Source organism: Equus asinus, chromosome 5, assembly GCF_041296235.1.
Source record: "Equus asinus isolate D_3611 breed Donkey chromosome 5, EquAss-T2T_v2, whole genome shotgun sequence".
NCBI lineage: Eukaryota > Metazoa > Chordata > Mammalia > Perissodactyla > Equidae > Equus > Equus asinus.
The window spans coordinates 80,535,397-80,563,341 of NC_091794.1; the positions used below are offsets into that span (position 1 = coordinate 80,535,397).

At 40.2% G+C, this 27,945-nt stretch overlaps 1 protein-coding gene across 3 annotated transcripts; it reads right to left on the reverse strand.

Annotated features, from left to right (window-relative positions):
• Positions 1–3,164: 3,164 nt before the first annotated feature.
• LOC106847830 (zinc finger protein 82 homolog) lies at positions 3,165–25,604 on the reverse strand. 3 transcript variants are annotated; one of them, XM_070510130.1, is made up of 6 exons: positions 20,000–20,169; positions 19,883–19,918; positions 17,877–17,952; positions 17,219–17,303; positions 11,664–11,762; positions 3,183–5,725 (listed from the first exon to the last, which is right to left on the reverse strand). In XM_070510130.1, the coding sequence occupies exons 3-6, from the start codon at positions 17,889–17,891 to the stop codon at positions 5,610–5,612; spliced, it is 315 nt and encodes a 104-aa protein (XP_070366231.1). In that variant the 5' UTR covers positions 17,892–17,952; positions 19,883–19,918; positions 20,000–20,169; the 3' UTR covers positions 3,183–5,609. The 3 variants fall into 3 exon arrangements, with proteins under 3 accessions (XP_070366230.1, XP_070366231.1, XP_070366232.1); XM_070510129.1 differs by lacking the exons at positions 17,877–17,952; positions 19,883–19,918; positions 20,000–20,169 and adding an exon at positions 25,367–25,604 and having other exon boundaries at positions 3,165–5,725; XM_070510131.1 differs by lacking the exons at positions 19,883–19,918; positions 20,000–20,169 and having other exon boundaries at positions 17,877–18,009.
• Positions 25,605–27,945: the final 2,341 nt, after the last annotated feature.

The following is a 27,945-nucleotide window of genomic DNA, read 5'->3' on the forward strand; positions in this document are numbered from 1 at the left end:
TTTAGTCCATAAAAAGAGCTAAAGAACTGCTTAGAAGAAAATGTATGGTTTTAAACATAGCTATATAAAAATAATGATCGAAAATTCATGAAGTAAGCATCCAGCTCAAGAAATTAGAAAAAAATAAAATATAAACTCACGGAAAGTAAAAAATAAAGAATAAAAATTCGTGAAATAAAAAACAGACACAATAGAAAAGATAACAAAGCCAAAAGATTCATTGGTAGACTCCTTGGAAGACTAAAGAAGAAGAGAGAGAGAAGGCAAAAAACAACAAAAGGAAACAAAAAGGCGTCTAGGAAAAGAGAGACATCACTATAGAGATTTAAAAGGTATAAATTTAAAAATTTTGATCAAATAGAAAAATTCCTAGAAAAACACAATATGCAAAAATTGACACTAAAAGAAATTTTAAAATGTGAATGGTCTTATAATTATAAAATAAATCAAATTTATAATTTAAAAACCTTTGCACAAAGAAAACTCCAGGTATAAATGCTATCAATAGTAAATTCTACCAAATATTTAAAGATATATCAATCTTACACCAACTCTGCCAGAAAAGAATAAGACATAGAACACTTTCCAATTCATTTTACATATACGGTTAGCATATTACTGATAGTAAAACTTAAGGATATAATGAGAAAGGTAAATTATAAGCCATTCTCATTCATTAACATAGATGCAACAAATCCTAAACAGGATATTAATAAGCCAAAACCAGCAATAGAAATATATATATAAAATTTTTAAAAATCATGACCAAGTTGGTTTTATTCTGGAATGTAAAGATAGTTTAACATTAGAAAATCAGTTTTACCATATTAACAGAATAAAGGAGAAAATCAAATCATCTAAAATGTAGAAAAAGTACTTTCTTTTTCTCTACAAAAAGCCTAACATCGTTTATAATTTTTTTATTCTTTGCGAAATAGGAATAGAAATGAATTTCCTTAATCTGATAATGAATATCTACAGTAAACATCATACCTAATGATGAAGTGATGAGGTTGATCCCCTTGAGATTAAGAACAAGATGAGAATATCCAGTACCATCACTGCTTCTGCACACATTGTACTGGAAAGCCTAACCAGTGCAGTAAGGTAATAAACAGAAATAAAAACATAAAGATTGGTAAGGAAAAAATAAAACTATCAATATTCTGGATATGACTATTTACATAAAAGTCTGAAAAATTATTAGAATTTGTAGTTGCTAGAAATATATAACATACAAAAACTAGTCATATTTCCATACAAGTAAAAAGTTATAATATGGAATTTTTTAAAAGATATACTTTCAAATTGAATTAAAAATGTCAAATACCTAGGAATAAATCTGACAAAAATTGTGTAAGACCTTTACACAGAAAAGAATAAGACATTACTGAGAGGACTTTAAAAAGATATAAAAAAATGGAGGGATATGTAAACGTTCATAGATCAAAAGACTTATTTTTGTGAAGATGTCACTTCTCCCAAATTAATTTTTAGTCAATGGCCTCCAAATCCCAAAACTGTGTGCATGTGCACGCATATACATGTAAGTAATTTGGCAGGCTGATTCTAAATGTATGTGGATTAGCAAGGGGCCAGGAATAGCCAACACACCCTTGAAGGAAACAAACAAGGTGAGCAGACTTACTCTACCGGATATCATGACCTAATGTAAAGCTACAGTAATTAAGACAGTGTGGGATTGGGACCAGAATAGACAAATAGACTAGTGGAATAAAACAGAAAACCCAGAAAGATGCTTAATTTATGACTATAGAAGAGTGGAGAAAGGATGGTCTTTGCAATAAATGCTGTTGAAACAAGTAGGTATGTGTTGGGGAAATAACTTGACTCCTACCACACATCATACACAAAAATTCAATATCAGACAAAATTATAAAGTTTTTAGAAGGTAACATGAGAGAATAGCTGCATTTCACTGGGGTAGGGAAATATTTCAAAAGCAGAAAATAAAAAGCGTTAACCATTGATAAATTAGACAGCGGTAATGTAAGAACTTCTGTTCATCTAAAGATGTCCTCAAGAGAGTAAAAGGCAAGTCAGAGGAGTGACAATACTTGAAATACATATAACAAAGGGCCCATATAGAGAATGTACAAAGAACTCATACAAATGATACAAAAATGAAAACCCAGTAAAAACATGGGCAAGAGACTTGAACAAATACATTGTAAAATAAGAAACACAATTTTCCAGTAAACATGAAAAAATCCTTAACTTCATCAGTCATCAGGGAAATGGAAATTAAAACCACACTCTCCAGATTAGGTACAATTTAAAAGTCTAAAAATACCAAATGCTGAAGAGGATGTGGAGCAACAAAGGTTCACTGGACTTTGTAAAAGTTGCTGAGAATAACCAAAATAAAAAGGAAAGGGCGTAGGGGCTAGCCCCGTGACCAAGAGGTTAAGTTTGCATGCTCCGATGCAGGCGGCCCAGTGTTTCGTCGGTTCGAATCCTGGGTGCGGACACGGCACTGCTCATCAAACCATGCTGAGGCAGCGTCCCACATGCCACAACTAGAAGGACCCACAACTAAAATATACAACTATGTACCAGGGGGCTTTGGGGAGAAAAAGGAAAAAATTAAAATCTTTAAAAAAAAAAAAAGGAAAGGGCATAAAGGGATCAGTCAACTAACATTCATTGGAACCCACCTTATCAAGTTCTGTGCTAGGAGTGGCACAAACACAGATGAACAAGACAGTTCCTGCCCTCAAAAATCCAAGAGTCAAGAATCTTCCACCACCCAATACAAGTTGACACAGGTTTTGATTAAATGGTAACATATTCCCGTGTGTATATCAACCTAACCACGTTTACAAACTCTCTGAGAGTAGAGACAATGTGCTCTGTTTCTTGGTGGTCTTCAACGATTCTATGCAGATGGCTGAGCTCACTATGGATGAACATCTTTTGAGGGTTCCAGAAAAAGCTATAAGGAAGTAAACACAAAAAAATCAAAAGTACTAAAGGTTTTCAGTGTCACGTTGGTGTGGGAGAGTGTGGAAGAAGGACAGGGCCATTCAACAGCATATGAGATATTATGCTGTGACTTTTACAAATGTGAATTCAAACCTTACAACTCTAGAGGCAACTTGAAAGCTTTAACAGAGAGCTAAGGCTTCAACATCATGAATATGAATAACAAAATTTTTTTTCAAACTTTATTTTGAGCTCAGGTTCACAGAGGAACATACGGTAACATGACAATTACCAGTCCTATTCATACACCTGATTTCCAAGTCAGACAGCCTTGGATCAGCCTCAATCTGTGCCTGTTTAAACATTCTCAACAACAATGCAATTGGTCACGAGGATGAAGTCACAGGCAAAATTCACAAATCAAGTTGCTAAACCCAGAGAACCATAAATGCTCAAATGGTATTCTACATTAACTTAGTTACTCACTACTTGCAAGAGTATTAGCTCTGATTTATATAACACTGAGAATTTATAAATGTTGGAATATGTGGACACAGGCTTAAAACAGATTCAGGATTTAAAACATCTTATTACATACTTGCTTACATTTCTATCATACTGAGCATGTTTATATGGATATTATCTAAGAGAACATGATGGTGTGAACAGAAACAGCAAAACAGTTTTCATTTCAGAATTATACGTAACAAATATTTCTAAGGCTCCAAGAACCAACAATTTGGGTATATTGTATGAAGAAATAGGAAATCCAGAACTATACTTCAAGGTCTCTTGGGACAGCTCAATTTCAAATCTTCAGCCCCGTGTCAGATTATATATTTCAACTTTTGGTTTGTAAAATAAAGACAATGCAGATGAAGGGGCAAATTTTCCTCTAGCAAGGACGGATGAAGCAGCTCTGAAGAGACAGCATTCTTCCCCAGAAGCTATAATTCCTTGCTTCCAGCAAGCTCTGTCTCCTGCCAGCTCACCTAGTCTAGGCTAACTAAATTCCACAAAACAACTACCCTGCTCTATCTAGTACCACTCCACACACAGGGCTGCAACTCAATATTCAGCAGCATCAGAACAAAAGTATGAAATTAATTTTAATGTAGAAAATAGGAATGAGAAAGTCATCTACCTCTAGACCAGCCAGAAAACTGGACAAAGCAACCTATTAACGTCTAAGCTGTTGTCCGTGAGATTTATGCTGCCCTGAGGGAGACACCCAGACTCAACCTGGGAACGTCACCTTTTCTTCAAGGCTGATATCCTGGTTTCCCTGCTTCCCACCAGCCTACCTTTGAAGATCTGTTCCCTACCTCACCACAAATATATTAAGAAAAATGAGGTAAAGACCTCATGGACAATGCGGTACACATAGAAATCTTTCACTAAATACTCAAAAAGGCAAACTAAAGTGTCGCAGAGTGAGAGTGAGAAATTTCAGATGGCAGTTAAAACCAAACCAAGAGTCAAATGCAAGTCTCCCGGCTCCTCTAATCAACAAGGGAACAACTTCATGTTGAAAACACCTGCTATCTTTAGAAAGAGTTGAATATTATAATTGAGGGCAGACGTTTTACATAGGTAAGACACATTAGAGAGAGAAACATTGTCCACAGAGCAATCAGGATGCCTGCCCTATAACTGGTCCATGAAAGCACTAGTCATTACAAGACCTCTTTCTCTATTGGCCACATTAACAGTTTTTCCTGAGAATGAGTTTTCTGATGGATAATAAGATTGGAACTGTTGCTGAAACACTTCTCACAAGCGGGATATTTGTAAGGTCTCTCCCCAGTAGGGTTTTCCGATGAATGATGAGAACTGAGCTCCAACTAAAGTTTTTCCCACATACTGACCACTTGTAAGGTCTTTCTCCAGTGTGGGTTCTTTGCTGCACGGAAGGAAGTGAACTGAGGCAGGAGTGTATTCCATGCTGGAAGCAATGATGTGGTTTCTCTCCTGTGTGGGTCCTCCAATGCATTGCAAGCTGGGAGCTGTGACTAAATCTCCTACCACACCCTGAGCACTGATGGGGCCTCTCGCCAGTACGCGTCCTCTGGTGTCGGAGCAAGTCAGAGCTGTAGCTGAAGCTCTCCCCACACTCCTGATACTCATCGGGTTCTCCCCAATGTGAAGACCCTGGTGGGCTCTCAGGTTAGAACTTTGGCTGAAGGTCTCCCCACATTCAAGATAAGCACTTGTAAGGCTTGTCTCCCATGTGTGTCCTCTGGTGGGTAGTGAGACTGGAGCTCCAGCTGAAACTCTTGCCACCTTCTCCACACTGGTACAACTTTTCACCAGTGTGTGTCCTCTGATGGCTGTTGAAGGCTGTGCTCTGTCTGAAGGAGCACTCACAGTCAGGGCATTTATAGGGCTTCTCTCCAGTGTGAGTCTGTTGGTGTCTAATAAAATCTGAGCTGCTACTGACACTTTTCCCACAGTCTGGGCAAAGACAGTATTTCTCTCCTGTGTGGATCAGCTATGCTTAACGAAGTGTGAGCTCTGAGTAAAACTCCTTCCACATCTAGAACACATATACTTTATACAGGACCCCTCGTGACTTGGAAATGACCTTAAACTGTCCTCTTTGGTGGGGAGGGGGGCAGATTTTCCCTGTTAATGCTCCAGGAATGCTATTTGACATTCAATTTCTAAGTCTTTTTTTGATAATACAGTACAGAAGCTAAAAATGCATCATCAAGCAGCACTTCTTCAAAAACATTCTCTTCTATATTGCTGTCTTCCTTCTCACTTCTGATGTGAAGATCTGAAACAATGAAGAGAAAATGCAGTTATCTTATTTTTCATTATCTGAGAAAGATCAGGATTAGGATTAAGGTGCCCTAATGGTTTTGAGTTTCTTTTTTTCTTTTGGCTGGGAAAGATTCGCCCTGAACTAACATCTGTTGCCAATCTTCCTCTCTTTTTTTTTTTTTCCTTCCCAAAGCCCCAGTATATAGTTGTATATTCTAGTTACAAGTCTTTCTAGTTCTTCTCTGTGAGCCACCACCACAGCATGGCTACTAACAGACTAGTGGTGTGGTTCCGCGCCCAGGAGCCAAACCCAGGCTGCCGAAGCAGAGCATGCTGAACTTTAATCACTAGGCCATCAGGGCTGGCTCTAGCCTTCTTTTTTTAATAGGATTTCTTACCTTAGGGTTCTGCTCACAGGATACCTTAAGATTTAGACATTTCTTTTAAAAAATAAAATAGTGGGTTTTTTTCTGATGATAAAAATAAAATATGCCTATTGTAAAAGATACAGACAATACCAATATAGATTCATTCTATATATGCTATTTGATAATCTACTTTTTCTCCCAACATATAATGGGAATCTTTCCATGTCTAAAATGTAGATCTACATCATTATTTCTATTTGCATCCTAGTATTCTATTACATGGATTAAAATAAAGTGGTTATCAGCATCTCCTTTGGAATCAGACTGTCATGAATTCAAATCCCAACTCTATCATCTGCTAACAGTAAGTCCTTGGGCAAATTATTTAATCTCTCAGCCTTAGTTCCTTTAGCTGTGAAAGGGAGATTATAACATCTACCATAAATGTGAGAATTACATGAAATAATGCCTAAAAAAATACTGAGAATGCCTAATGCATAATAATAGATGGCAGATATTATCTTTGGAATGATTATATTTTATTTTAAACAATCACCTATCAATAGGTACAGAGATTGTTTCTAATTTTCCTTAAACACAATGGCACAATATATTCCTTTTTATATAGAAAACTTTTCCCATTGTGTAATTTGGTTTTTAGGTTTAATCCATGAAATGAAATTCCTGGGTCAAAGGATACTGACAGCATAGTGTTTCTGACCTCCACAAAGGTTTCACAACATTAAAACTGAGGAAACTATAATGCATAGGCAGTACAAAGAGAAGGGATGAAGGATAGTGGTCATGAGATGGGGAAATCAGGAAAGGTATAGTCTATCATTGCACAGGGGAGGTAGAGGGAAGAAAGTTTAGTAGAAATGAATATTCACAGGCTCTGAAATCAGATAGCCTGGATTCAAACCCTTATCTGTATATATTAGCTGTATAACCTTGAACATATAACCTTTTTTTAAAAATCTAACAAATAGGAATAACATATATTTCTTAACTGTGAGGGACAAACTAATGTACATGAAGGGTTTTACATAGTTGCTAAGCCAAGTAAGTGCTCAATAAATGGTTATTATTATTGAAAATACCAGCTAAATTAGGGAAGTGAAAATGAGAAAAATTGGGGGAGTGAAAAAGTGAAAATGAGAGCACAGAAAAAGAAAGAACACTTCCCAATTAACGCTTCAAGAAAATTATAACCCTGATAATAAAACTGGATGTCGCAGAGTGACATCAGCATCATGGCAGACTGAGTTGTTCCCTTTGTCTCTCCCTTCTAAGTTACAACCAAATGGAACCCATTGACCACAAAAGGATTCCCTTCACAACACAACAGGATGCCTTGGAGGTCCATGCAGATGTACATCTGAAGGTGGGTAGACTGGACCCCTGGGAAGCAGTGGAACTATGGGACTTGCCCTATCCCCCTCCCCCAGTGGCAGTGATCCAGGGTGCAGATCCTCATGCAGCAGTCAGCATGACTGTGAGTTGAGGTGGGGGCAGCCCAGCCTATGTGCCAATGCCTGTAGAGTGGCAGCAGCCCCACCTGAGACAGTCAGTGGAGCAGCAGCAGTGGCCCAACCTGTACAACTACGAGTAGATGGGGCAGGAGCAGAAAAAACATCCCCTGCTCATCCACTGCTCAAGCGGTGGCAGGTGGTATCTGTGACCAGAAGCATCAGGGACCACAGCTGAACTGGTGACCCAGCCCCCAGTGGCAGCAACATTGACGCCAGCTCCACCAGTAGCAGAGGTTGCATACAAGTCCCTAGGTCCCTGTGCCCCCACCAGTGACAGTGACACCCATGAACCCAGTACCCTGGAAGCAGTACAACTAGCACCCCCAGACAACCTGAGAACAGCAGTGCAGGTGGTGCACAGGACAGCAGCATCCAAGCCCACAGAGAGCCAGTGGTGGAACACAAGACCCTGGTGACCCCAGTGGCATCACCAGAGACTGCAGCAACATCTAAGCAGCAAGGCACCAGCAATCCCAGAAGCATAAGAAGCACGAGGAGAGTGCTGACAATGCTTCTGGCAGAGGCAGTGGAGTGTGGAAAGTGCAGGCTCTCAAATACAATCAGAAGCAGCTCAAACCAAAGTAACCAAAGCTGTACCCAAGTAAGAAAAGGGGATTACTACCACAAATGTGCTGGCAGAGGATCAGCTAATCAAATACTGGGAAGAACTATAGTAACACAGCAGAACAGAAGGAAAATGACAACTCTCAGAAACCAAACATGAAATCACAGAAGATTACAATCTAACTGACATCATCACCACTACTACCACTACTGGAATGCAAGGATGGCTCAACTATAGGAAAAGAGAAAACCACAATCACTTTAATTGCTGTCAAAAAAAGCATTTTATAAAACTCAGCACTCATTTCTTTTAAAAATACTTAGCCATCTAGAAATATAAGTAAGCCTGATATGTACCCCCCAAACCACAACAAATATCATTCTTGAAGATTATCTACTATCACTGCTTTTACTCAGTATTTTTGCTGGATATCCTAGCCAATACAATAAGTCAAGAACAAGAAACAGGATGTGAAAATACTAGAAAATAAGAGGCAAAACCATCTCTTATATGCAGATAATCTGAAGAGTCAGAAAATCTGAGACAGGACAATCAACCGGGAAAACTCTTAGAATTAACAGAAAAAAATTCAGGACAAGCATTGAAACTGAATGTTTAGTGAGCTGGCCTGATACAAAAATAAAATAGAAAATCTGAGCCTCAGAATCCACATCAATAAAATAGAGACTATGACATTGTAATTATAAAATAAAACAATAAATGTAAATATAGTATTTAGCAAAATGCTTGTCATATAATATGCTCTTAATAAACCATTATGAGAATTCAGTCATTTATCTGAAAAGCTTGCTCTGGAATAACATTTATGTATAAGATGCAATAATTTTGTTTAGATTTGGTTGTCTAACAGAAGATATTATTTTTTTATCCCTTTGCTTCTCTAAATGAATGGAATATTCATGGCAATAAACAATCAGACATGTTACATAGTTCAGATGGTAAGCTCAAGGCATTTTGCTGCCATCTGGTGACAATTTATCTAAAAACTGCAGTTAAGTTTTGAAAGTTCTTCAAAATACAAACTGCAAATCTAACACCCTGAATTATAGCAGGTCTCATGGCACTTTTTGCCCAAACACTGACCTTACAATCTCAGACACTTCAGTTGCTAATTAAAGACAGAAATATGAGAGCCAAACTTACCAAGCAACTTTAGAAAATACTTAAAGGAAAACTATCTTTTGCTTCTGCTTACTCGTCACATTCCAAAACCTCAGCCAGAGGAAACATGGCTAAGAGTTCATCCAGCACAAGGAATAATTATTCTGCGATGGGAAGACAATGTGAAGAATAAGGGAGATCCCATTGAAGCGGGCTTTGTGATATAAGCACAAAAAGCATGGGCTCTGGAATTAAGACCGGGATTTGATTCCTACCATTATCATCACTTACCAACCATGTGACCCAAAGTAAGTTCCTGATGCTCAATTCATTTTCTTATCTGTAAAATGTGAATAGCACCTACTCAGCAAGGTTACTAGGGGAAAATGTAAAGTTCAGTCTGTTCTGCTCCAGAGCACCTTTCTGTAACACAAACTGTCTCTGATGTGACTAGCATACAGGGGAATGATGCCTTTATTATGCAAAAGTTGCAATAGTTCATACATAATTTTTCCAAAATGTTAATGCTTTGCATCACCAACTAACAGCATCTGAATTTAAGTCACTAATGTGACTGGATGTGGCAAACCAAGGTGTAAATGTATACGATCCATGTTGTACATGACATCCATTTGCCCCACATCCTTCCTCTTGGTCACAGCTGTGTCATGGAAATAACTGATGTGAAGTTTTCCCCAATATTTGTGCATTTTGCCCTTATCTTCATAACTCAGAACCTATGTGGTTTCTCTATATCCCTTTCATCAAGTTACCTCTGCCCTGGTAGGCTGAAGTCCTAAGTTCATTGAGAAATTTCTTTATTCGTTAGGAGGTCGGCACGTCTTTTTAACTATGATAGTTTTTTCATTAGGATCATTTTTGCATTTGTTATTGCCATTGTTACAAAGCTGCAATGGTTTTGAGAGGTCTGCCCCAACCATATTTTTCCACATAAAGTGTTATTCTCAGTGTCCGATTTTGTACAATGTGAGATTTTTCAGTATGTGGCATCACAGCAGACGCACCTATACTTAGCTAACCCCCAAAATAGGGGCTTTCTTCCCTCTCCAGAAACAGAAACAAAACGATACGATAATAATAACAGCTCATTTTTTAGTATTTACCATGTACCAGACACCCTCCTAAGTGCCCTCTATATATTGTTGTTTCATTAAATCTAAGACATCAATTTTCAGATGCATCGTTATCTTACGTACTACTAAGAAAGAAAAAACGCTGCCATTTAAACTATAACAAATGCTTTCTGATCACATTGAATTTTTATTGAATAGGCATTGAAAGAGCTTTCTTAAATTTTTAATATATATTACTCCTGTGCCTATATTAAAAGGAAATAAATTTGTGAAGTGAATATGTAAAGGTGGTCCTAAAACTCCTTCATATTCAGGGTCTGACTCTTCTGAGCTACATTTTGACTCAGAGCTGTCAATTTTCATATTTACATACAATTTACAATTTATTGCCCTCTGTACCATTACGAGCATTAGGAAACAGCATTTCTTAAAAGGTGCCTGAAGAAATAAAGCCATCTGGGGCTGGGCTTTGACTTCAGTTTTACAATTCTGTATACATAGCTTACTGAGGCTCCCTCTTCAGGAATGTTGCTAAGTACATTCTATTTACTATCTTCTCCATCCCTCCCACAACCATTTCATTCCTGGGAGTTAAACTAGTGCTCTACTATCATCTCCTAGATTTTCTTCTAACCCACTGATGCCCATTCTGTAAGTTTTGATACCTAAGATGTTGATGTTCACAAATGCACAATTAATGAATTGATCACCACTGCCGCCTGGACAACAAGGATTGTAAGCTGTCATCAACTCCAAGAAATATTCCATTTTCAAAGATATTTAAAACATGAAAAAATGTGCATTGAAAAATCAATAAAATAGGTAACATATTTAATCCTTACAACAACACTATGACATAGGTACCATTATGATCTTAACTTTTAGAAATGAACTACAGCACAGAGAAGTTAAGTAACTTGCCCAGGATCACAGAGTTAATCAGTGGTAGAGGTGGGGTTCAAATCCAGCAGCCTGACCCCAGAGCCTATACTGAGTGTACTAACCAGGGCAGCCCTCTGCTCAGGGCTCTATTCTTATTTCATCAAAGCTTTGTTCTAAAATACCCAAAGAAGCATACATTTACGTTATTCTCCTAGGGCAAGCTACATGGTGCAGCTCATAATCAGAAAACCTCAAGGCCTGCTGCCAGGGTTTAAGGAATTTGAATATTTGTACAAAAGACCACTGGAAAAGCTGCCCTAATTTACCACATTTTAAAAATCAGAAATGTTAGCTCATCCTCCTGGCTGTTTGTTCTTCAAACCCTTACCGGGGTACATTTTTCTTGAGGTCATCACCTCTCTTGAGACCCAGCATTCCCCTCCATCTTCCGGCCTGGAGAGAAGTGCAGCTCTGGAAAATGGGATTCCTGCATATGGGGAAAGATGAAGGATATGACTGACGGTATACAACTTTCCCAGAGCTCTGGTTCTAGACCCAAGGACCAAGGATAAGCTGAGACAAATGAGCATGCCAAGCAATTCAAATTTCCACTGATTAGTCTTGGATGAAACACTTCACCTTAGACAATTTGGACTTTTTTCTGCTGTAAACCTTCAAGTAATGTCTATCTTCCCCCAGAAAACTGTCAGCTCTATGAGAGCAGGAGCCATGTTGCTTTTCTCACCATTATATCCCCAGCACCAAGAACAGGATGTGGCACCTAGCTATGTAAAAACTAAAGAAAAACTGAAATTATCTTTAAAGACGTTTTCTCAGGAACATTTGCTTTCTAAATCAAGACCATAAGGAAAGGGAAATTCTCAGATACCCAAAGACTGCTAAGATTCCTTAGAGTTAAAGAAAAAGGACATTCTGCTAGAGCTTAAAAAGAACAGAAAGAATAGCCTAGATCCCTTCAAACTCTAGCCAGCTGAATACACCAAACCTTGTCAAGTTTACTTACCCCTCCAAGCAGCCCCAGAAATCTTCTGAAATCACACTGTTTTCAATTACATGTTTTTGTACTGTAACATACACAGCCACTGTCACTCAACAAACTTCCCTGACTGCCTATTATTGAAACTTCAGAAGCCAGAGATAAAATCAGCTTCTGGAGCTGACGGGGCCAGGGAGCCGGAGACACCCCTCACACAGAGCAGGCACTTCACACCCATTCATCAAGAGTCAGCCCAAGGACTCGAACACAGGCCTGGGATCCAATCTTCTTTGCCCCTGACCAAGTTTCCCTAAATAAGAATAAATAAAGTGCTAGGGAAAAAAATCATTTTGTATGTCATTCAAGCAGAAAAGTTTTTGCATATGGTACAAGGACAGCACAGCAGTCCAAAGATACAAAAAACCATCTATCTCAATTCATCACACTTTAACTATAGAAGTAGCCTAGGATCCCCAAATCACAAAATTAGTTATGTAATTATTGTTAGAGTTTGTATTTCAAGGTTTATCAGCTGAGTTAGTCTCAAGCCTTCACTCCTTGACTGGAATTACCCTGACCGACCCTCATCTGTGTGTCTTGCTTGGCATCTCCTCCTCATGGGAACTCTGGGACTCCAAGAGCCTGGCTCTTCCCCTTGTTCCCACAGGGGAGCAGCCTTAGATGTGGGGTTCTAAAGGCCTGTTGCTGTGATAGTCAATGGGGGGTAAGAAGATAAAACAAGATTGTCTGAAAAATCAAACCTCTCTCTCACTTACTCTTTCACTTTCTCTCTCTCTCTCACTATTCAGTGCTTCTCAAAGTTTTCCACTGAAATACCCCTAAAATGTACATGTTCATGTACTCCTATGAAGGGTCTGGGGAAAGAGATGAAAGCAGCCTGCTATAAACAATAAAATGCTCATAAAATCTTTTCTCTTAGAATTTTGCACAAAGTTTGAAATCTACCTTAACATGTTTTTCTTATATATAAATATATTCTGGCCAGGAAGAGGCACCATCACATGCTGCTGCGTTTCCCTACGGTTTCAACTGCCCCAAATCTGAGAAGTATGTTCCTATACTGTCTATAAGGAATGCCAGCTACAGTTCCTTCAGTACAGTAACTGGTCTATTTATCGAACAGCAGGTGTTCAAAAACTGTGTGTCGGATGGATGGATATCATTTGGAAAGGTAAACTTCAGATTGGTGAAAAAACCAAGTTGTTCTTGATCCAACCTAGGGAAGCCCAAGGGTCTTAGCAGGTTGAAATAAAAACAAAACAAAACAAAGCAAAAACAAACAAACCAAACTCATTTAAAACCACATTTTGGGAGCAATCCCAAATGCTTGCCTGTCCAGATAAAAGCAGCAAAATATATTCGTTAGTACCTCTCAAACATGCTCACAGCAATACAAAACCCGGGCCATCCAGGTGGGTGGATTCTGAGTCTAGTAAGAAGGACCAAAAAGGAAGAAGGCTCTAAGTCATTATTAACCCTGCACTGATCCTGCTTCTGTCCCATATTTTTATTCTTCTCCTTTGCTGAGTTTGAGGCAAAGAGAAAATAAGGGTTTCCTCTGGCCCATGATCTCAGGGACCAGTGGATCAGGATGAGTTCCCAAAGTCCACAGGGAACTTTTTCAAAATACACATACTTCTCTCAAATTAAAACCTCTGGAGCAGAGCTTGGAAAACCTCCAGGCATTTGATGGAAATCCTGGTTAAGAAGAATTAACACAGTGGGCAAACTTTACCCAGAAAACAGTAAAGGCAGCCAAGGGTAAGAGGCTTGGCAACGGGAAATTTCATCAATTCCCACTCATCTGAAATCCTCCTCCACACCCCCTTCATGTACAAAGCATTTCCTAATGAGGATGGAACAACTGGATTTCATCTTCCCCCTCCAAAATCTTTATCTCTTCTGCGAAATCCACCTACCAAACAAGAAAAACAAAAACAAGTAAATCAAACTAATTTTTAAATGCCCAACATAAGTTGGCACAGTATTTGGCTATCCCTATTTGCATTTCCATGAATAGAGAAGTGTGCCATCCTGCCTTAGCTCCTAGAAGATATGGTTTCAAAACAATATACAAAATGCGGTTGTTCAAATTTTAGACATTATGACAGGAAGATGAATGGAAAATTAATGATCCCATCCTTTTCCAGAGCTGAAGTCCTACCTTGAGCTTCCCAGAGAGGCTGTGAAGTTGGTGTGAAGTAAAACATAGACCAAGAGCTCTCCTCTTACCTTGTTCTACATCAAAATATCCATAAGGAATAGAAAGATCGAATACCATTTGTGGCCTAAGAGTTTCACTTCAAGTTTCAGAAACTCTAACTCGGAGCTCAAGCAAAATTTCTCCTCTGCTTTTTGATCAAAAAGTGAGGGGAGGGGCCAGCCTTGTGGCATAGTGGTTAAGTTTGCCCACTCTGCTTTGGTGGCCTGGGGTTCGCAGGTTCGGATCCCAGGCACAGACCTACAAACTACTCATCAAGCCGTGTTGTGGCAGTGTCCCACATACAAAATAGAGGAAGACTGGCAACAGATGTTGGCTCAGGGCCAATCTTCCTCACCCAAAAAATTTTTTTTAAGTGGGGCAAAATTTTGGCACCATGTAAAAGCAGAGAGAATAATCCTGGCACAGGTCAAATTCTGTGAAAGGGACAGAATTGCTTATTCATCTTTATAGCCACAGAACCAAATTCAGTGACCTAAATCTTAATAAATGCCTGAAGGATGGATGGATGGATGGACGGATGGATTGATACATGGACATATGATACATGGACAGATGGATGGATAGATGGATGGATGGATGGATGGATGGATGGACACATGGACGGATGGATGGTTGAATAAATGGCCTCTGCTGGAATTAGATGTGTACGGAATAGGAAACCCCAAAGCCTCTGAAGAAATTCAAAAAGAGGTATGAACCTAAGTTCCTCTTGAGTTCCAGTTGTTTTACCTGAGCACAGAATAAGATCTGCCTCTCAGTTATGCCCTGGTATGATCTAAATCTGGCTCTAAAAAAACAAAGGAAGACAGGAAAGAAGTGGGGAGAGGGACCACAGCCACACAAATGATAAGCAATCTATTCCTTGACCATGCTGGTGCTCAGGAGTGATACATGATAAAACCCTAAGAGAACTCTTTCAGTAGCTATTCAATAAAAGTTCAATGTAATAAGAAAGCACTGTATTATAGTTTAATTGGCATATTTTTTTCTTAGCAGTACATAAAATAATGTGCACATAAACCTGACAGTTTGTTCTTAATTGCAGTCCAATTTCATTAGGATCACCCAAAAGATCACACACAGACTCACCAACTTTGCGGCCCAGCCCAGCCCATCCACTCTTACTCTCTGGTATGGCCTTCTGATGTCAGGACTGAGCTGAAGCTCCAGGACAGAGAATTCTACCACCTGAGGCCATGGACCAAGATGAACCCTGGATAAAACCAGTCAGTGGCTCAGCACCAGCCAAGCAAAGCCTTTTCAGAAGAAGAGGACTGGTTCTCAAGTTATTTCACTATTACGAGGCCTGACACAATCAGGATGACTCAGTTAGAAAAACAAATTCTGGAGAAAGTCTCCTGTGACCTGTACATTAACCAAGACATTTCAGATCAGGGTTCTAGGAGAATAGAAGAGAACTCACTATCCACAGAGGAGAGATTAAAGAAAGCAAAGCTTATTGTTTGCACAATAAACACAAAAAGACATAGAAACTTTCCTTTTGAAAACAGGCTATTTGCAATAAATTAAAGGTGAGATCTGTGTGAATGCAAAGGCAAACAATATTTATTTATTTATTTATTTATTTATTTATTTATTTATTTATTTATTTATTTAAAGATTGGCACCTCAGCTAACATCTGCTGCCAATCTTCTTTTTTCTTTCTTTCTTTTCTTTCTCTCCAAAGCTCCCCAGTACACAGTTGTACATTCTAGTTGCAGGTCCTTCTAGTTGTGCCATGTGGGACGCCACCTCAGCATGGCTTGATGAGCGGTGCCACGTCTGTGCCCAGGATCTGAACCGGCAAAACCCCGGGCCCCCAAAGCGGAGAATGTGAACTTAACCACTCGGCCACGGGGCCGGGCCCAACATTTACTTTTTTAAAGGACTTCAGAGCAGAGGATCAGAGACTTAGATCAAATTATAGAAAATAAATAGGAAAAAGCGAAAAAGAATTAAACTAATAGAAGTAGAAAAGGTGGTGCAAGGAAAAGAGTCTTAAAACAAATTTTCAGACGGAATTAACATCCACTCTGAAATTCTCTCAACTAAATAGAGGCAACAAGGCTACTACCTTCAATTAAATCTTTTAAAGGAATCTTTAGATCTCTGACTGAGATCTCTGCACTTGCCTTCATAGCACCAGAAGGTTATAATTAAAACCATACTCGTATTTCTTTGCATTTATTCTGACACAATTTAGCTGATGGATGACAGGCAGGAAGGAATCTAGCAAATTCACCAATCAAGGTACTATCTATAATCCTCTTATAAAAGGAAACTATTTGTTAATTTAAGTAAGTGCCTCAGCCCATTTTTAAAAACCCCACTCTAATTTAAACAATATTCTAGCATTAGCCTATTCTTGTTGTGAAAAGCAAGTATGATATAAATCATCCATTCTTGGGCACAAATGACTTTAATAAAGGCAGGCAGTTCAGTGAAAGTGACGGGTCCTGATAAAAGGTGTGTAAAAATAATTTGACTATTAGATAGTTTTCTCTCTCCTATCTTAGTAAGGCCTGCAGATGAAAAGTAAATTATAAGTATAGGATACTAAAACTCTTCTGTCAGAGACAGGGTTCAGAATGTTCCCTCTTGTATCATTAAGTCTCTCAAGGACCGATATGCCCAGCCTCATGGAACACAACTTATAGGAAATCTTACAGTTCTTAATTAGAGAGGGAAATGAGTCCTTACCCAGAGAAACTATGTTCCCGTAATTCTCAGGCAGCACATCCCTACAAAGCTCCCTCTGAGCAAGATCCAGATACTTCCACTCTTCCTAGAAAAGAGAAACATACCATTAAATATCAGTGATTTGTACAATGACTCAAAGACTTAGGGTTGCAAAAGGCAAATCAAGTAATAACATCATCAAAATAATAACCATAACAATACCATCTTACATTTATATAGAGTTTAGAGCTTTAGAAAATAAAGTCATACACATCAACTCCTCTACTCTTTACAAAAAAATTCTATGAAGTAAGCAGGGTAGTCACACATAAGCCTAACTGATGAGGAAACTGAGATTAAGTGAAGAAGGTCACTCAGCCCTGTCACGGCAAAGCCGGGATTCCAACCTATGTCTTTCTGACTCTCTGTGTAATGTGCTCTCCAACGTGAGCAGAACTCAGCAGAGATGCAACGTAACGAAGCATCTGCTATCCATGCACATGGTCGGTGTTTCAGGAATAGGGGAAATAAAGATAGTGGAAATGGCAGTAAGAACAATTTAAAAACCCAGGGGGCTCCATCAGCCTGGGTAGGAACCACCTGGGAAAAGCAGAAAAGAAGGGAAGGCCCAAGTCACAAATAGAAAAGATGTTAGAGGGGCAAGAGGATTCTAGCTCACCTGTGTCCTGACCATAACAAATATGGCTGCCCTCCATATTTTCCTCTTGTAGGGAGGTTGAGACCTGAGGACCTGGCTGAGCCATGAGAGGAGAGAGAGACTGTCAGACTTCAGCCCTGTGCCAGCATTGTACTCCCACAATGGAGGCTGGGATCTGCTGTGCCTGAGGCACCAGACCTTATGAGTTCTCCCTTCTATAGACTGCAGGAACCCAAGCCTAGACCTTCCACATCAAATAATGCTCCTCCTCAGGCTCCTTTGCCAGCTGCTCCTGATTCAACAGGCTCTTTAGATATTGGATTTCCTGGGGACCAGTGTTAGGTTCTCTTCTCATCTCTCTCTACACTCTCTGTCTAGGCAATCTCATCACTCCTGTAGCTTTAATTATAATAACTTCCCAATCTATATCACCAGCCAGACCTTTCTTCTCAGCTTCAAAGACAAAATCCAACTGCTTGACATCCCATTCAAGTGCCTCATAGGCCTTTAAAACTCAAAATATCAAAAACTGACAGCTTTCTATCAAAGCTACCTCTCCCTCTAGTCTTTTGTCTCTTGGTAAATGGTACTCAAGTTGGCTATCTGGGAAGCATCCTTAATACCCTCCCCTAAATCTCGTTAATCACCAAGTCCTAGTGAGTCTACTGCAACTACCCTCGTTGGGGTCACGGTCACCTCTCTCCTGGGCTACTGTGATAACTTCCTAACTGGTCTCCCTGTATCCTTTCTTGCTCCACAACAGCCTACTTTCCACACAACAAATTGATCTTCTTAAAACACAAAACTGAATGTCACTTCTTTGCTTAAAACGTTCACTATCTTGTAGTTATTCTTAGGATAAAGTATAATTTAACCCGAGACTAAATTACTAAATCTGCAGCTTCATCTCAAACCATTTTCCCCCTCCCTCTATCTACTTCAACCATAAAGCATTCTTTCAGTTCCTTGCAGATACTATGCTTCGTCCCACCTTAAGGCTGTTTCCACTGACTAGAATATTCATTCTCCACTTCCATCTCTCCCCTCCCCATACGCCTAGCTAATGCTTACTTATCTTTCAAGCCTCAACTTCAACCTCACTTAGAAAAGCCTTTTCCTGACATGGTAAACCAGTTGGTGTTAGCAAGTCAGTTGGTCAGTAACAGAACTGACATTTTGATCTTTATCTGCCTGACTACTATGTGTCTTGATTCTAAACTTAGGTGGGAAAAAGAGAGGTGTTGCTTATTGAGCTCTCTCAAAACCCAAGAGTCTAAGCTCCCATAGCATTCTGTACTTGTCTTTCATAATCCAAACTATACTCACTTACTTGTGAAACTGTTTAATGTCTGTCTCCCCTTCTGTACCATAAATTTCACATGGGTATGCATCACGTCTCTTGATTATCTTTATATCCCCAATGCCTAACACATGGTAGGCACTCAAAAACTTGGATGAATGAATATCAATGCTGACATTTTACCTTCACAGAAAAACATATATTACTGATATCAGTTTTACTGATCCCAGGCTTCACCCTCAACTCTAACTGCAACCTATGGAGAACACTCTCTCCTACTACTAATGGCCCTCTCTTCTTACCGCTCTCCTGAGAACATCTCCACCACTCTCACCACTTGTTTGCCACTTTCTGGACAATGTTCCTGTAGATGGCTATGAATTACCCCTGGCAGCACAGTAAGTGGCTGTTCTCTGGTGTGCATCTCAGCCCTTAGCCACGGACAGCAGAGCTCCTGGAGTTGACTGAGAGCTACCTGGGGTCCTTGCCTCTCCTGGTAGTGGAACTGTTTACCAGACTGGTAAGAAATCTCAGGGCTGAGGCCATGCCCTTGCAGGACAGATTCCCATTTCCAATTTGAGCCCTCTTCTAATGTTACTATTGGTCGCTTCTCCTGTTCCTGGTGGACCGGGCCCTGAGAGTTCAGGACCATGGTCACTCTGAACTCTGCACTCATCAGTATCCAGAAATAGAGCAATGTGGAATCCAAAGAATTCCCTCTCTTCACCTTCAGGCTCTAGAGGATAGCTTCCCTTCAAAGGACCTGGCAAGAGAGAGAAACAGGGCAGAATTAAAGTGGGAGAAAGCTTTCAGAGCCAGCCAGTCTCAAAGGCCTACAACTCACCTAATTAACCATCAATCAATGAGTCAAATCCCCTTCAATGTTGAGAGGCTTACAGAAATATATAAGGCTTTCTAGAAAGTGAAATTTAACAGGAAGCCAGCAGAAACAAGACCAGTTACACACTGTCCCAAGAAGCAGGTATTCAGACAAGCTTCAACATCAGAGAGGATCTGAGGAATAGCAAAGTCAGAATGAGAAAGGGGCAAGGAACAAAACATGAAGACTAAGAGCTCTATTTGAAAGTCTCCAATAAATTATAGTAGGTTTGTTACTTTAAAATTATATTTGGGGACATAAAAAAAGCATATTATGAAGGTTTTAGCTATGAAAAAGTTGTTATGAATTCAGATGTTCTTGATATTGTAGGTTAAATTAGAGTAAGTTGAACAAGCAACTGCTACCAATAATATTAGTTGGAGGGTAGGGATGGGAGAATAGGAAGGCAACTTATGCCCCTCTCTTAACCCCCTACCCACTCCTCCTCAAAAGAAGAGGGATAGCTTATCTTATTGGCAAAATTGATTATAAAAGTGGGTTTAGGGGTGAAAAAAAGGAGTCTTACTTCAAATGCCAACCTCCAGTGAACAGGCTGGGAATACTGAGAAATAGAGTAAGAGAGATGGAGATCAAAATGCCAGGTTTTCTAATGATAAAAGTTAGGTTGGAGGACAGGGTTCAGACCTGGGGGCAGTGAGCTGGTTAACACTTCACCCGAATTAAGCAGACTGACCCCCGCCGCAGCAGAGGCTGCTGACTGTTCCCTAATATCTGTTCTCTCTTTCACTTTAATACACTTCACAATTTTTGGTTGAGGAAATGGCTTCTTGGAATAAAGACTACCTTTCCTAGTTTTCCTTGTAGCTACATATACAGGCCAATGAGATACAAGCAGAAGTTCTGCAAGGCAGCTTCAAGGAAAACTTCCCTAACATTTTCCCTTTGTGCCTTCTTTATCCGTCTTTCATCCCTTCCTCCATCCTGCTGCCTAGAACACAGATTGTGACGGCTAGAATCCGTTAGTTTTACGTTTGTATAGCACCCTGGACTCTAGGTATAACTGAGCAATAAGCAGGAAACAACAGGGTCCTCAAGGACTTTGGGGGGTCAAAGTCATCATATTAGCCTTGTACTGCCTGCCACTGGATATTACGTAAGAAGAAAATTCTAGCCTACTTAAATACATGTTATTTTGGATTTCTGCTACTTGCAGCAAAGTTCATCTTAACTGTTACACCCAAGCAGTCAAAGATACCCTGGGGTTCTTCAGGCCTCCACTTGGTGGCCTACCCCAATAAAACTGATGACATGGAAGAGTAGACTGAACCCAAAGAGAAAAGAGGAAGAGGCTGAACCAAGCAGCTCAGCTCCTTTACCAAACTCACCAGTTAAATCACTTTTCCTTTCCTTGAAGGAGAAATGAATGAGGAAGCAGAGACAGGTCAGGAGGCCTTCTCTTTAAAAGTTCCTCCACATAGAAACAATTAGGAGTGGGATTCCCCCCACGTCTGCTCCACCCTGATGCCTGGATGTCAACTTCAGCTCCTCCCTTTCCCTCAGATCCTACATCTCGACAATCACCAAGTCTTGCTGATGCTTCCTCCTTAATATCCCTTCATTCAGCCACTTCCTTCCATCCCCATTGCCCCTATCATAATTCATGTCAGTAGAAGAGTGGTATAGATTACTAATCAAGAGCAAGGGCTTTGAAATTAGGCAAACCAGGTTGGAAATCCACCTCCTGAATTATAATCTGTGTGGCCTTTAGCAAATTGCTTACCTGATTTAAACTTTTCCTAATATATAAAACGAAGATAACACTAATCTCATAAGGTTATTGACAGCATTAAACAAGACAATGTTCATGAAGTATTAAGATAATATCTGACAATAAATGATATCCACACATCTTTATTTGATCTCTCTTGGACTACTCAAACAGCCTTCTAATTGGCCTCCTATATCCACAGTTACTCACCTACTTAATATTCCACACTATTACCAATGTGACTTTTCTAGAATCTGACTGTGATTCCCCACTTAAAAATCCTTCTATGGACCCCACTGCCCTCAGGATAAAGTCTAAACTTCTTAGTAGTATATAAGACCCTTTTACCTTCTCAGCTTCATTTCTCATCACTCACTCCCTTGACTACTCTGTACAAGGCTAGACATGAGCAGGCTCAGATCATGAAGGCACTAAGATTTTATCCTATCTGTATTTGGGGGTCATTGACAAAAGTCCTCAGGGGAATACGATCACAACTGCATAAACACAGCCTCAAAGGAAAAACCCTAAGTGTCAAGGAGCTCATCTACTAATAATGATTTTTTTGTTAGTTATTCCTATGTATTTTGATATTATTATAAACAATATCTCTTTTATATAAGCTTTCCAATTGGCTTGGCACAATAGAAAGAAAAAAATTTCTTAAGAACCTGGAACCCAAGACTCAACCAACTTACCACACAATACATACACACACACACACACACACACACACACACACATACAATGGGTAGCACTTCTCTGATTATAATATGGACAATATAATTTTCTTCACCCTCCTTTATCAAGTTTTTCCTCAATATTGATTTTTTGAATGTATAACTTTCTAGATTTTTTCTAAAGGTAAACACTAGCAGAATTTATTTTAAAATATTAAAATTTTAATTCTAATCTAATTTTAATTCTAACCTAATAGTTACAAGAATAGTGTTAATAGCTAATGCCCGCATGGTGCCAGGGACTAAGCACTTGATGCAGATCAATTCTCACAACAACTCTATGAGGTAGGTGCTATTGTTATCTTCATTTTACAAAGAAACTAAGGCAAAGAGGGATTAGATTGTTGCCCCAAAGACCCACAGCTAGGAACCCTGAGTTTGAAAAACTTTCAAAAGAAAAACTCACTTTCCTGCTCTGGAAAGGGATTGGTTACATCTTTTTTAGCTTTAAAGATTCAGAGGCTGGGGGCTGGCCCCGTGGCCGAGTGGTTAAGTTCTCATGCTCCACTGCAGGCGGCTCGAGTCCTGGGCGTGGACATGGCACTGCTCATCAAGCCACGCTGAGGCAGCGTCCCACATGCCACAACTAGAAGGACCCACAACGAAGAATATACAACTATGTACCAGGGGGCTTTGGGGAGAAAAAGGAAAAAAATTTTTAAAATCTTAAAAAAAAAAATTCAGAGGCTAAATTTCCTAGTCTTGATGTGGAAATAAGATGTTGCTATGAATTTCTGGGAGATGCCGATTTATGACCATTTGAGCTGCTTAGTGTTTTCACGACTGGTTTGAAACAGCCAATGCTTGCTCTAAGCACATCCTTCCCAGAGCTAGTTAGGGAATTTGGGTCAAATCTTCATTTCCTACTTTCTGTATCTGGAAATATCCTCTGATACATCTATGAGAAGGCAATCTTTTACAGAAGGGTCTGAAATGGATAGATAACACAATAAATAAAAATTCACTCCAGCATCCTAAATAACAAACATGAATTCACATATCCTAATCCTGACCCAGGCAATAAAGTTCTTTACCAACATCATACATAACTTTTCTCTAGGTGGGGATATTGACTTCACCACATTTAGAAATGAGCTCTCTTACTTTCTAAAGATACTATTATCAACTGAGACTTTTTGATGGAAATAGATGTTTGCCTTTTTATAATTAAGTTTTACATGAACAATTTCCAATAAAATCAGCAAATCAGTAAATAAACATATGGAAAAATACTAACAGTGGCTATCAAAGAAAAGCAAATAACAGTAACTTTTTTTTTTTCTAATAGTGACAGGCTAAATTGGCCCTTTCTTTCCGAGAGCAATTTGACACCACCTGTCAAGTAAAATGTTTAAATACTTTGACCTCTCCTGGGAATTTATCCCATCATAGTAATCCAAAATAATGGAAAAGTTATTTGCACTAATAAGATGTTTGATGCCCAGTGTATAATATGAAAAGTTAAAGGCCATCCGGATGAACAACTACAAAGAAAGTCTAATCAATGGAATATTAAGCAGTAACTAAAATTTTATTTTAAAAGACAATGCAATAACATGGAAAATAGTTATGCAACATTAAATAAAAATGTAAGATGAAAAAATTATACTGAGCTATGACCGCAATCCACTCACTTACACAACAAACATATCGCCTGATCAATAGCTAACCTTCAAAATATAGCAGCCATTTCAATCTTGCAAAATCCACTAGCTCTTAAAATTGAAAACCATCCAGGGATCCATGGATGAGCTTTAGGGAATCTGTGAAATATCTGGAGTTTATGTTTTTCCGAGGAAAAGGTCCTGGATTTTCCTCATACTCTCAAAGGGTTCTGTGTCTCTTAAACACTTGAGAACCTCTGCTCTCAAGAATTAGGGTCGTTGGGTTTGGGGAGGAAGAAGTTAAAGCCAAAGGGACGAGATACAGAGGCTGGATTCGTCCTACAGTTATCAAACTAATATTGCTAATGCTTTGCTTTTGTCAAAGCAGAGCTCTGCTCAAAATCTTAAACGGCTCCTTGCTTACTATCACATTAAATCCAAACTCCCTTTGCCTAGCTTTCCAGGTCTGTCCTACTCTGTCTCAGCCCATCTACCCAGGAGCACAAATTTTCCAATTACCACTATAGTCTTTCTTCAAGCCACTTTCATCAAACCCCCGCACGTAGCAAACAAATCCTTAAGTCCTTCATCTTGCTATTCCCTATTCCAAGGAATGTTCTCTGCCTCTTCACCTTCCAAGGTATAGCTTAAATTCCTCTCCTTCCAAATCATCTTCCCAAACCAGTGTCTCCCTTTCTGCAGTTTCCTGGGAGAGAGCACAAGTAATAGGAAATGCCCCTGATAGAGAACTGAGGGAGCAGCACGTTCTAGGCTCACTTCCTTCAATGACAGTCACGGTCGCCCTATAATTAAATGGAAGTAATCACCCCTGCTTCACAGCGTCATGGTGAGAACACGAAAAGCAAAGGACGTGGAAACTGCAGGGCACCTTCAAAGTATGGGGACTAGATATGAGGACATAAGCAACGCCCCTGGCACTAACATCTCTCTAAATCTGATGCAAAAGCCTGAAGTGATTGTGATTTCCAATTTGCTGCCGAAGAAACTGAGGATGATGTGAGTGAGATGAGCGGATGAGACTCTGAATCACACAAGAGGAGTTAACTAGGGTCTATAAAAACCCACCCTTCTCCCGTCTAGCAAGAGAGGACACTGCACGGCCTACTCCCTCGCCCGCCCTCGGCATCACCCCACCCGCCACAGCGACCAACACCAGGCTGGCCCGCGGAGGAGCGGGTCACTTAGACACTGTCCGAGGGTCAGGGACCGAGGCCGGGCCAATCGGCGCCGACCCTACCGGTCCGCTCCGCAGCGCTGCGGAGAAGAGACGCCCGCCCCACGCTCGGGCCGAGGAAAGAGGCGCGCCCCGCGGAGGAGGCGGGGCCACCCTGGAAGGGCAGGGCAGGGCCGCCGGGTCGCATCGCCAGGCCGTTCCCGCCAACGTGGAAAGCATCCTCGGTGCTCAGCCTGGCGATTCCCGGCTCTACTCCTGGACTCAGGACCACAAAATCCAGCCGCCAGACGGCCTCTCTCTCTCCTCTGCCGGGATTGGCCAGCGAGCTCCCGCCCCTGGAGAGTCCGCTGTGTCCATTGGCGGCTGTGCGGGTCGGTGAGGGAGAAGAGCTGCTTGGCAAACCGGGAGATGTAGTCCTTTCCACGGTCCCCGACGAAAGACTGGCACCCTTACGGACTCCAAGTCCCAGGACACCCAGCGCAGACTCCCCGAAATAAAGGTTAGGCGACGCAGGCTGCGGAGATGAAGCCCGGGATGCTGAGAGGTGTACCTAAGGGTGGGGAGAATCTCCCCGGAGCTCACGTGGGTTCCGCCTCAAGGCCCGCGGGCACTAGAGCCGGGCTGTTGGAGCACACGTCTTGCCAAGGGCTGAGCAGTCAGCCTGACGGAGCAACTGGACTTAGATCCCGCCAGCCCCAATCATAGGCATTCCAGTAATTTTCTTTATTATAATCACCTCGTGTTTCTGTTGCATTTTATTGAATACCAAGAGCCTTCACGTGTTCCTTTCCGCGGAGTTCCTCGAAAGTTTTAAGCCTTTCAGAAAATGATTTTAGTGACTTTTCGCAATTCTCTCAAGGATGATACGTAGCTAGTATCATTCTAGACGCGTAGTAAAGACATTAATTCATTGCATACAGTAGGACGCCTTGTAGCATTAGGGCGCAAATCTCTAGCGGAGATTTTCCCAGCTATGCTGTAAGGTTCTTATACCCATTTTGACCATGGGCAACTGAAGCAAGGAGAAGCGAACTGCTGTGAGGATGCACGGTCATCAATGCTAAAACCAAAGCAAGAGTCTACATCTGTTTCATTCTCTAGCCTCCTCAGACTCCCCTTAAACTTCTTCATCTACCATGGAAGTCTGGTCTGACTGGAGACCCAATTACGTTTTGTTCTACCCTAGCAATACCAAGCTCTCGCTTGTCAGAGCGTTTTCACGCGCAAAGAGCTTTCACTGACATGACCGTTATTTTATTGGCTGAGAAAATAATCCCAGATGGGTTTGCTGACTTACCCGAAGTCACCCAGCTAAGCCAATGATAAAACACAAAAAGAAGCTGCTCCTGAGTCCAACCAGCACAGCACACTTCCCAGGACATTGGTTACCTCTCTGGACTGGAGTCCTGCCCTCCCTACACTTCTAGGTTGTTGAAAGCAGAGACAGGCTGCTTCAGCCTCCACCAGGTCCTCCAATTTAGACAGTAGCAGAATCAGAAGAGAGGGCATCAATAATAAAGTGGAAGTTTAATAATTTAAAAGTGCAGTCCTCTCAGGAGCTCCTTTCTGGTAAAGCAGTACAGCAAATATCTGTTGCCTAAGTGAACAGCAATTCTTGATGATGATTACAGGACTGGAAAGTAGCAATTGAACCTCTGCCAATGGATCACTCTGGGGAAAGAGTGATAGGAGAGAATCTGAAAGCCTGTGTTTGCATGTTTTCTGGAAAACCAATCTGGCTTTAGAAATAATGGGCAACACAATAAGGATGTTGTCAATGTATCATGTATGAAAGGAAAGATCAAGGATCAGAAACAAAATCTAAGATTTATTGACCACCCACTATGTGCCAGACTTGTTAAGTGTTTGAAAGATGAGCAAGATACAGTTCCTGCCTTCCAAGGGCTCACAGTCCAGTAGGATTGACGGGCAGGTAACTCATCAGTTATACCCAGAGTGTATTAGGCTGAACCTTATGAAATTGCTGATCTTTGTTTTTACACACAAAACAGCAATTTTATATGGTTCAACCTAATAAATGCCAACCAACCATTATATGTCCGTATTCTATTTATTAATATGCCCTTTTCCATTCAATAGGTAAGTTTTTTGCCTCTGATGTTTGGCTTTTTTTTTTCATTGCTAATTAATGGAGTATCAATGCTTAGCCTTTAAACTATAGTTCTTTCTAACTGATGATGAAAGAACTCAGCTAAGCAAAAAGAAGTGATCCTTCCTTCTTCACAGTTGTAGATAAACAGAAACTATTCTGCATCCTACAATTGTTATTGCAGATATTATTTCTAACAAGGTAGCCCTTTAAAATATCAGGGCTTCTGAGATTGTTGGTATATCCTATGAAAATAATCTTTAATCCCAAAAAGGCTTTCAATGATTGGATGTCTTCCTTAATAATTGTTGGCATCTCTGTTTTCTGGAAGGTATAAATACTTGTGACTTTTCTTTTTAAAGCCAGAAGAGGATCATTGGCATTTCTTCTTCTTATACATACATAGAGGTAAAAAGTTAAAATGATGCTACAAGATTTCTGATTTAAACAGAATTTGAGTGTCTGCATCTCATTTAAATTTAACACAATTTTAACATTCCTGAGATAGGAGTGAACATAGAATACCTCAGGA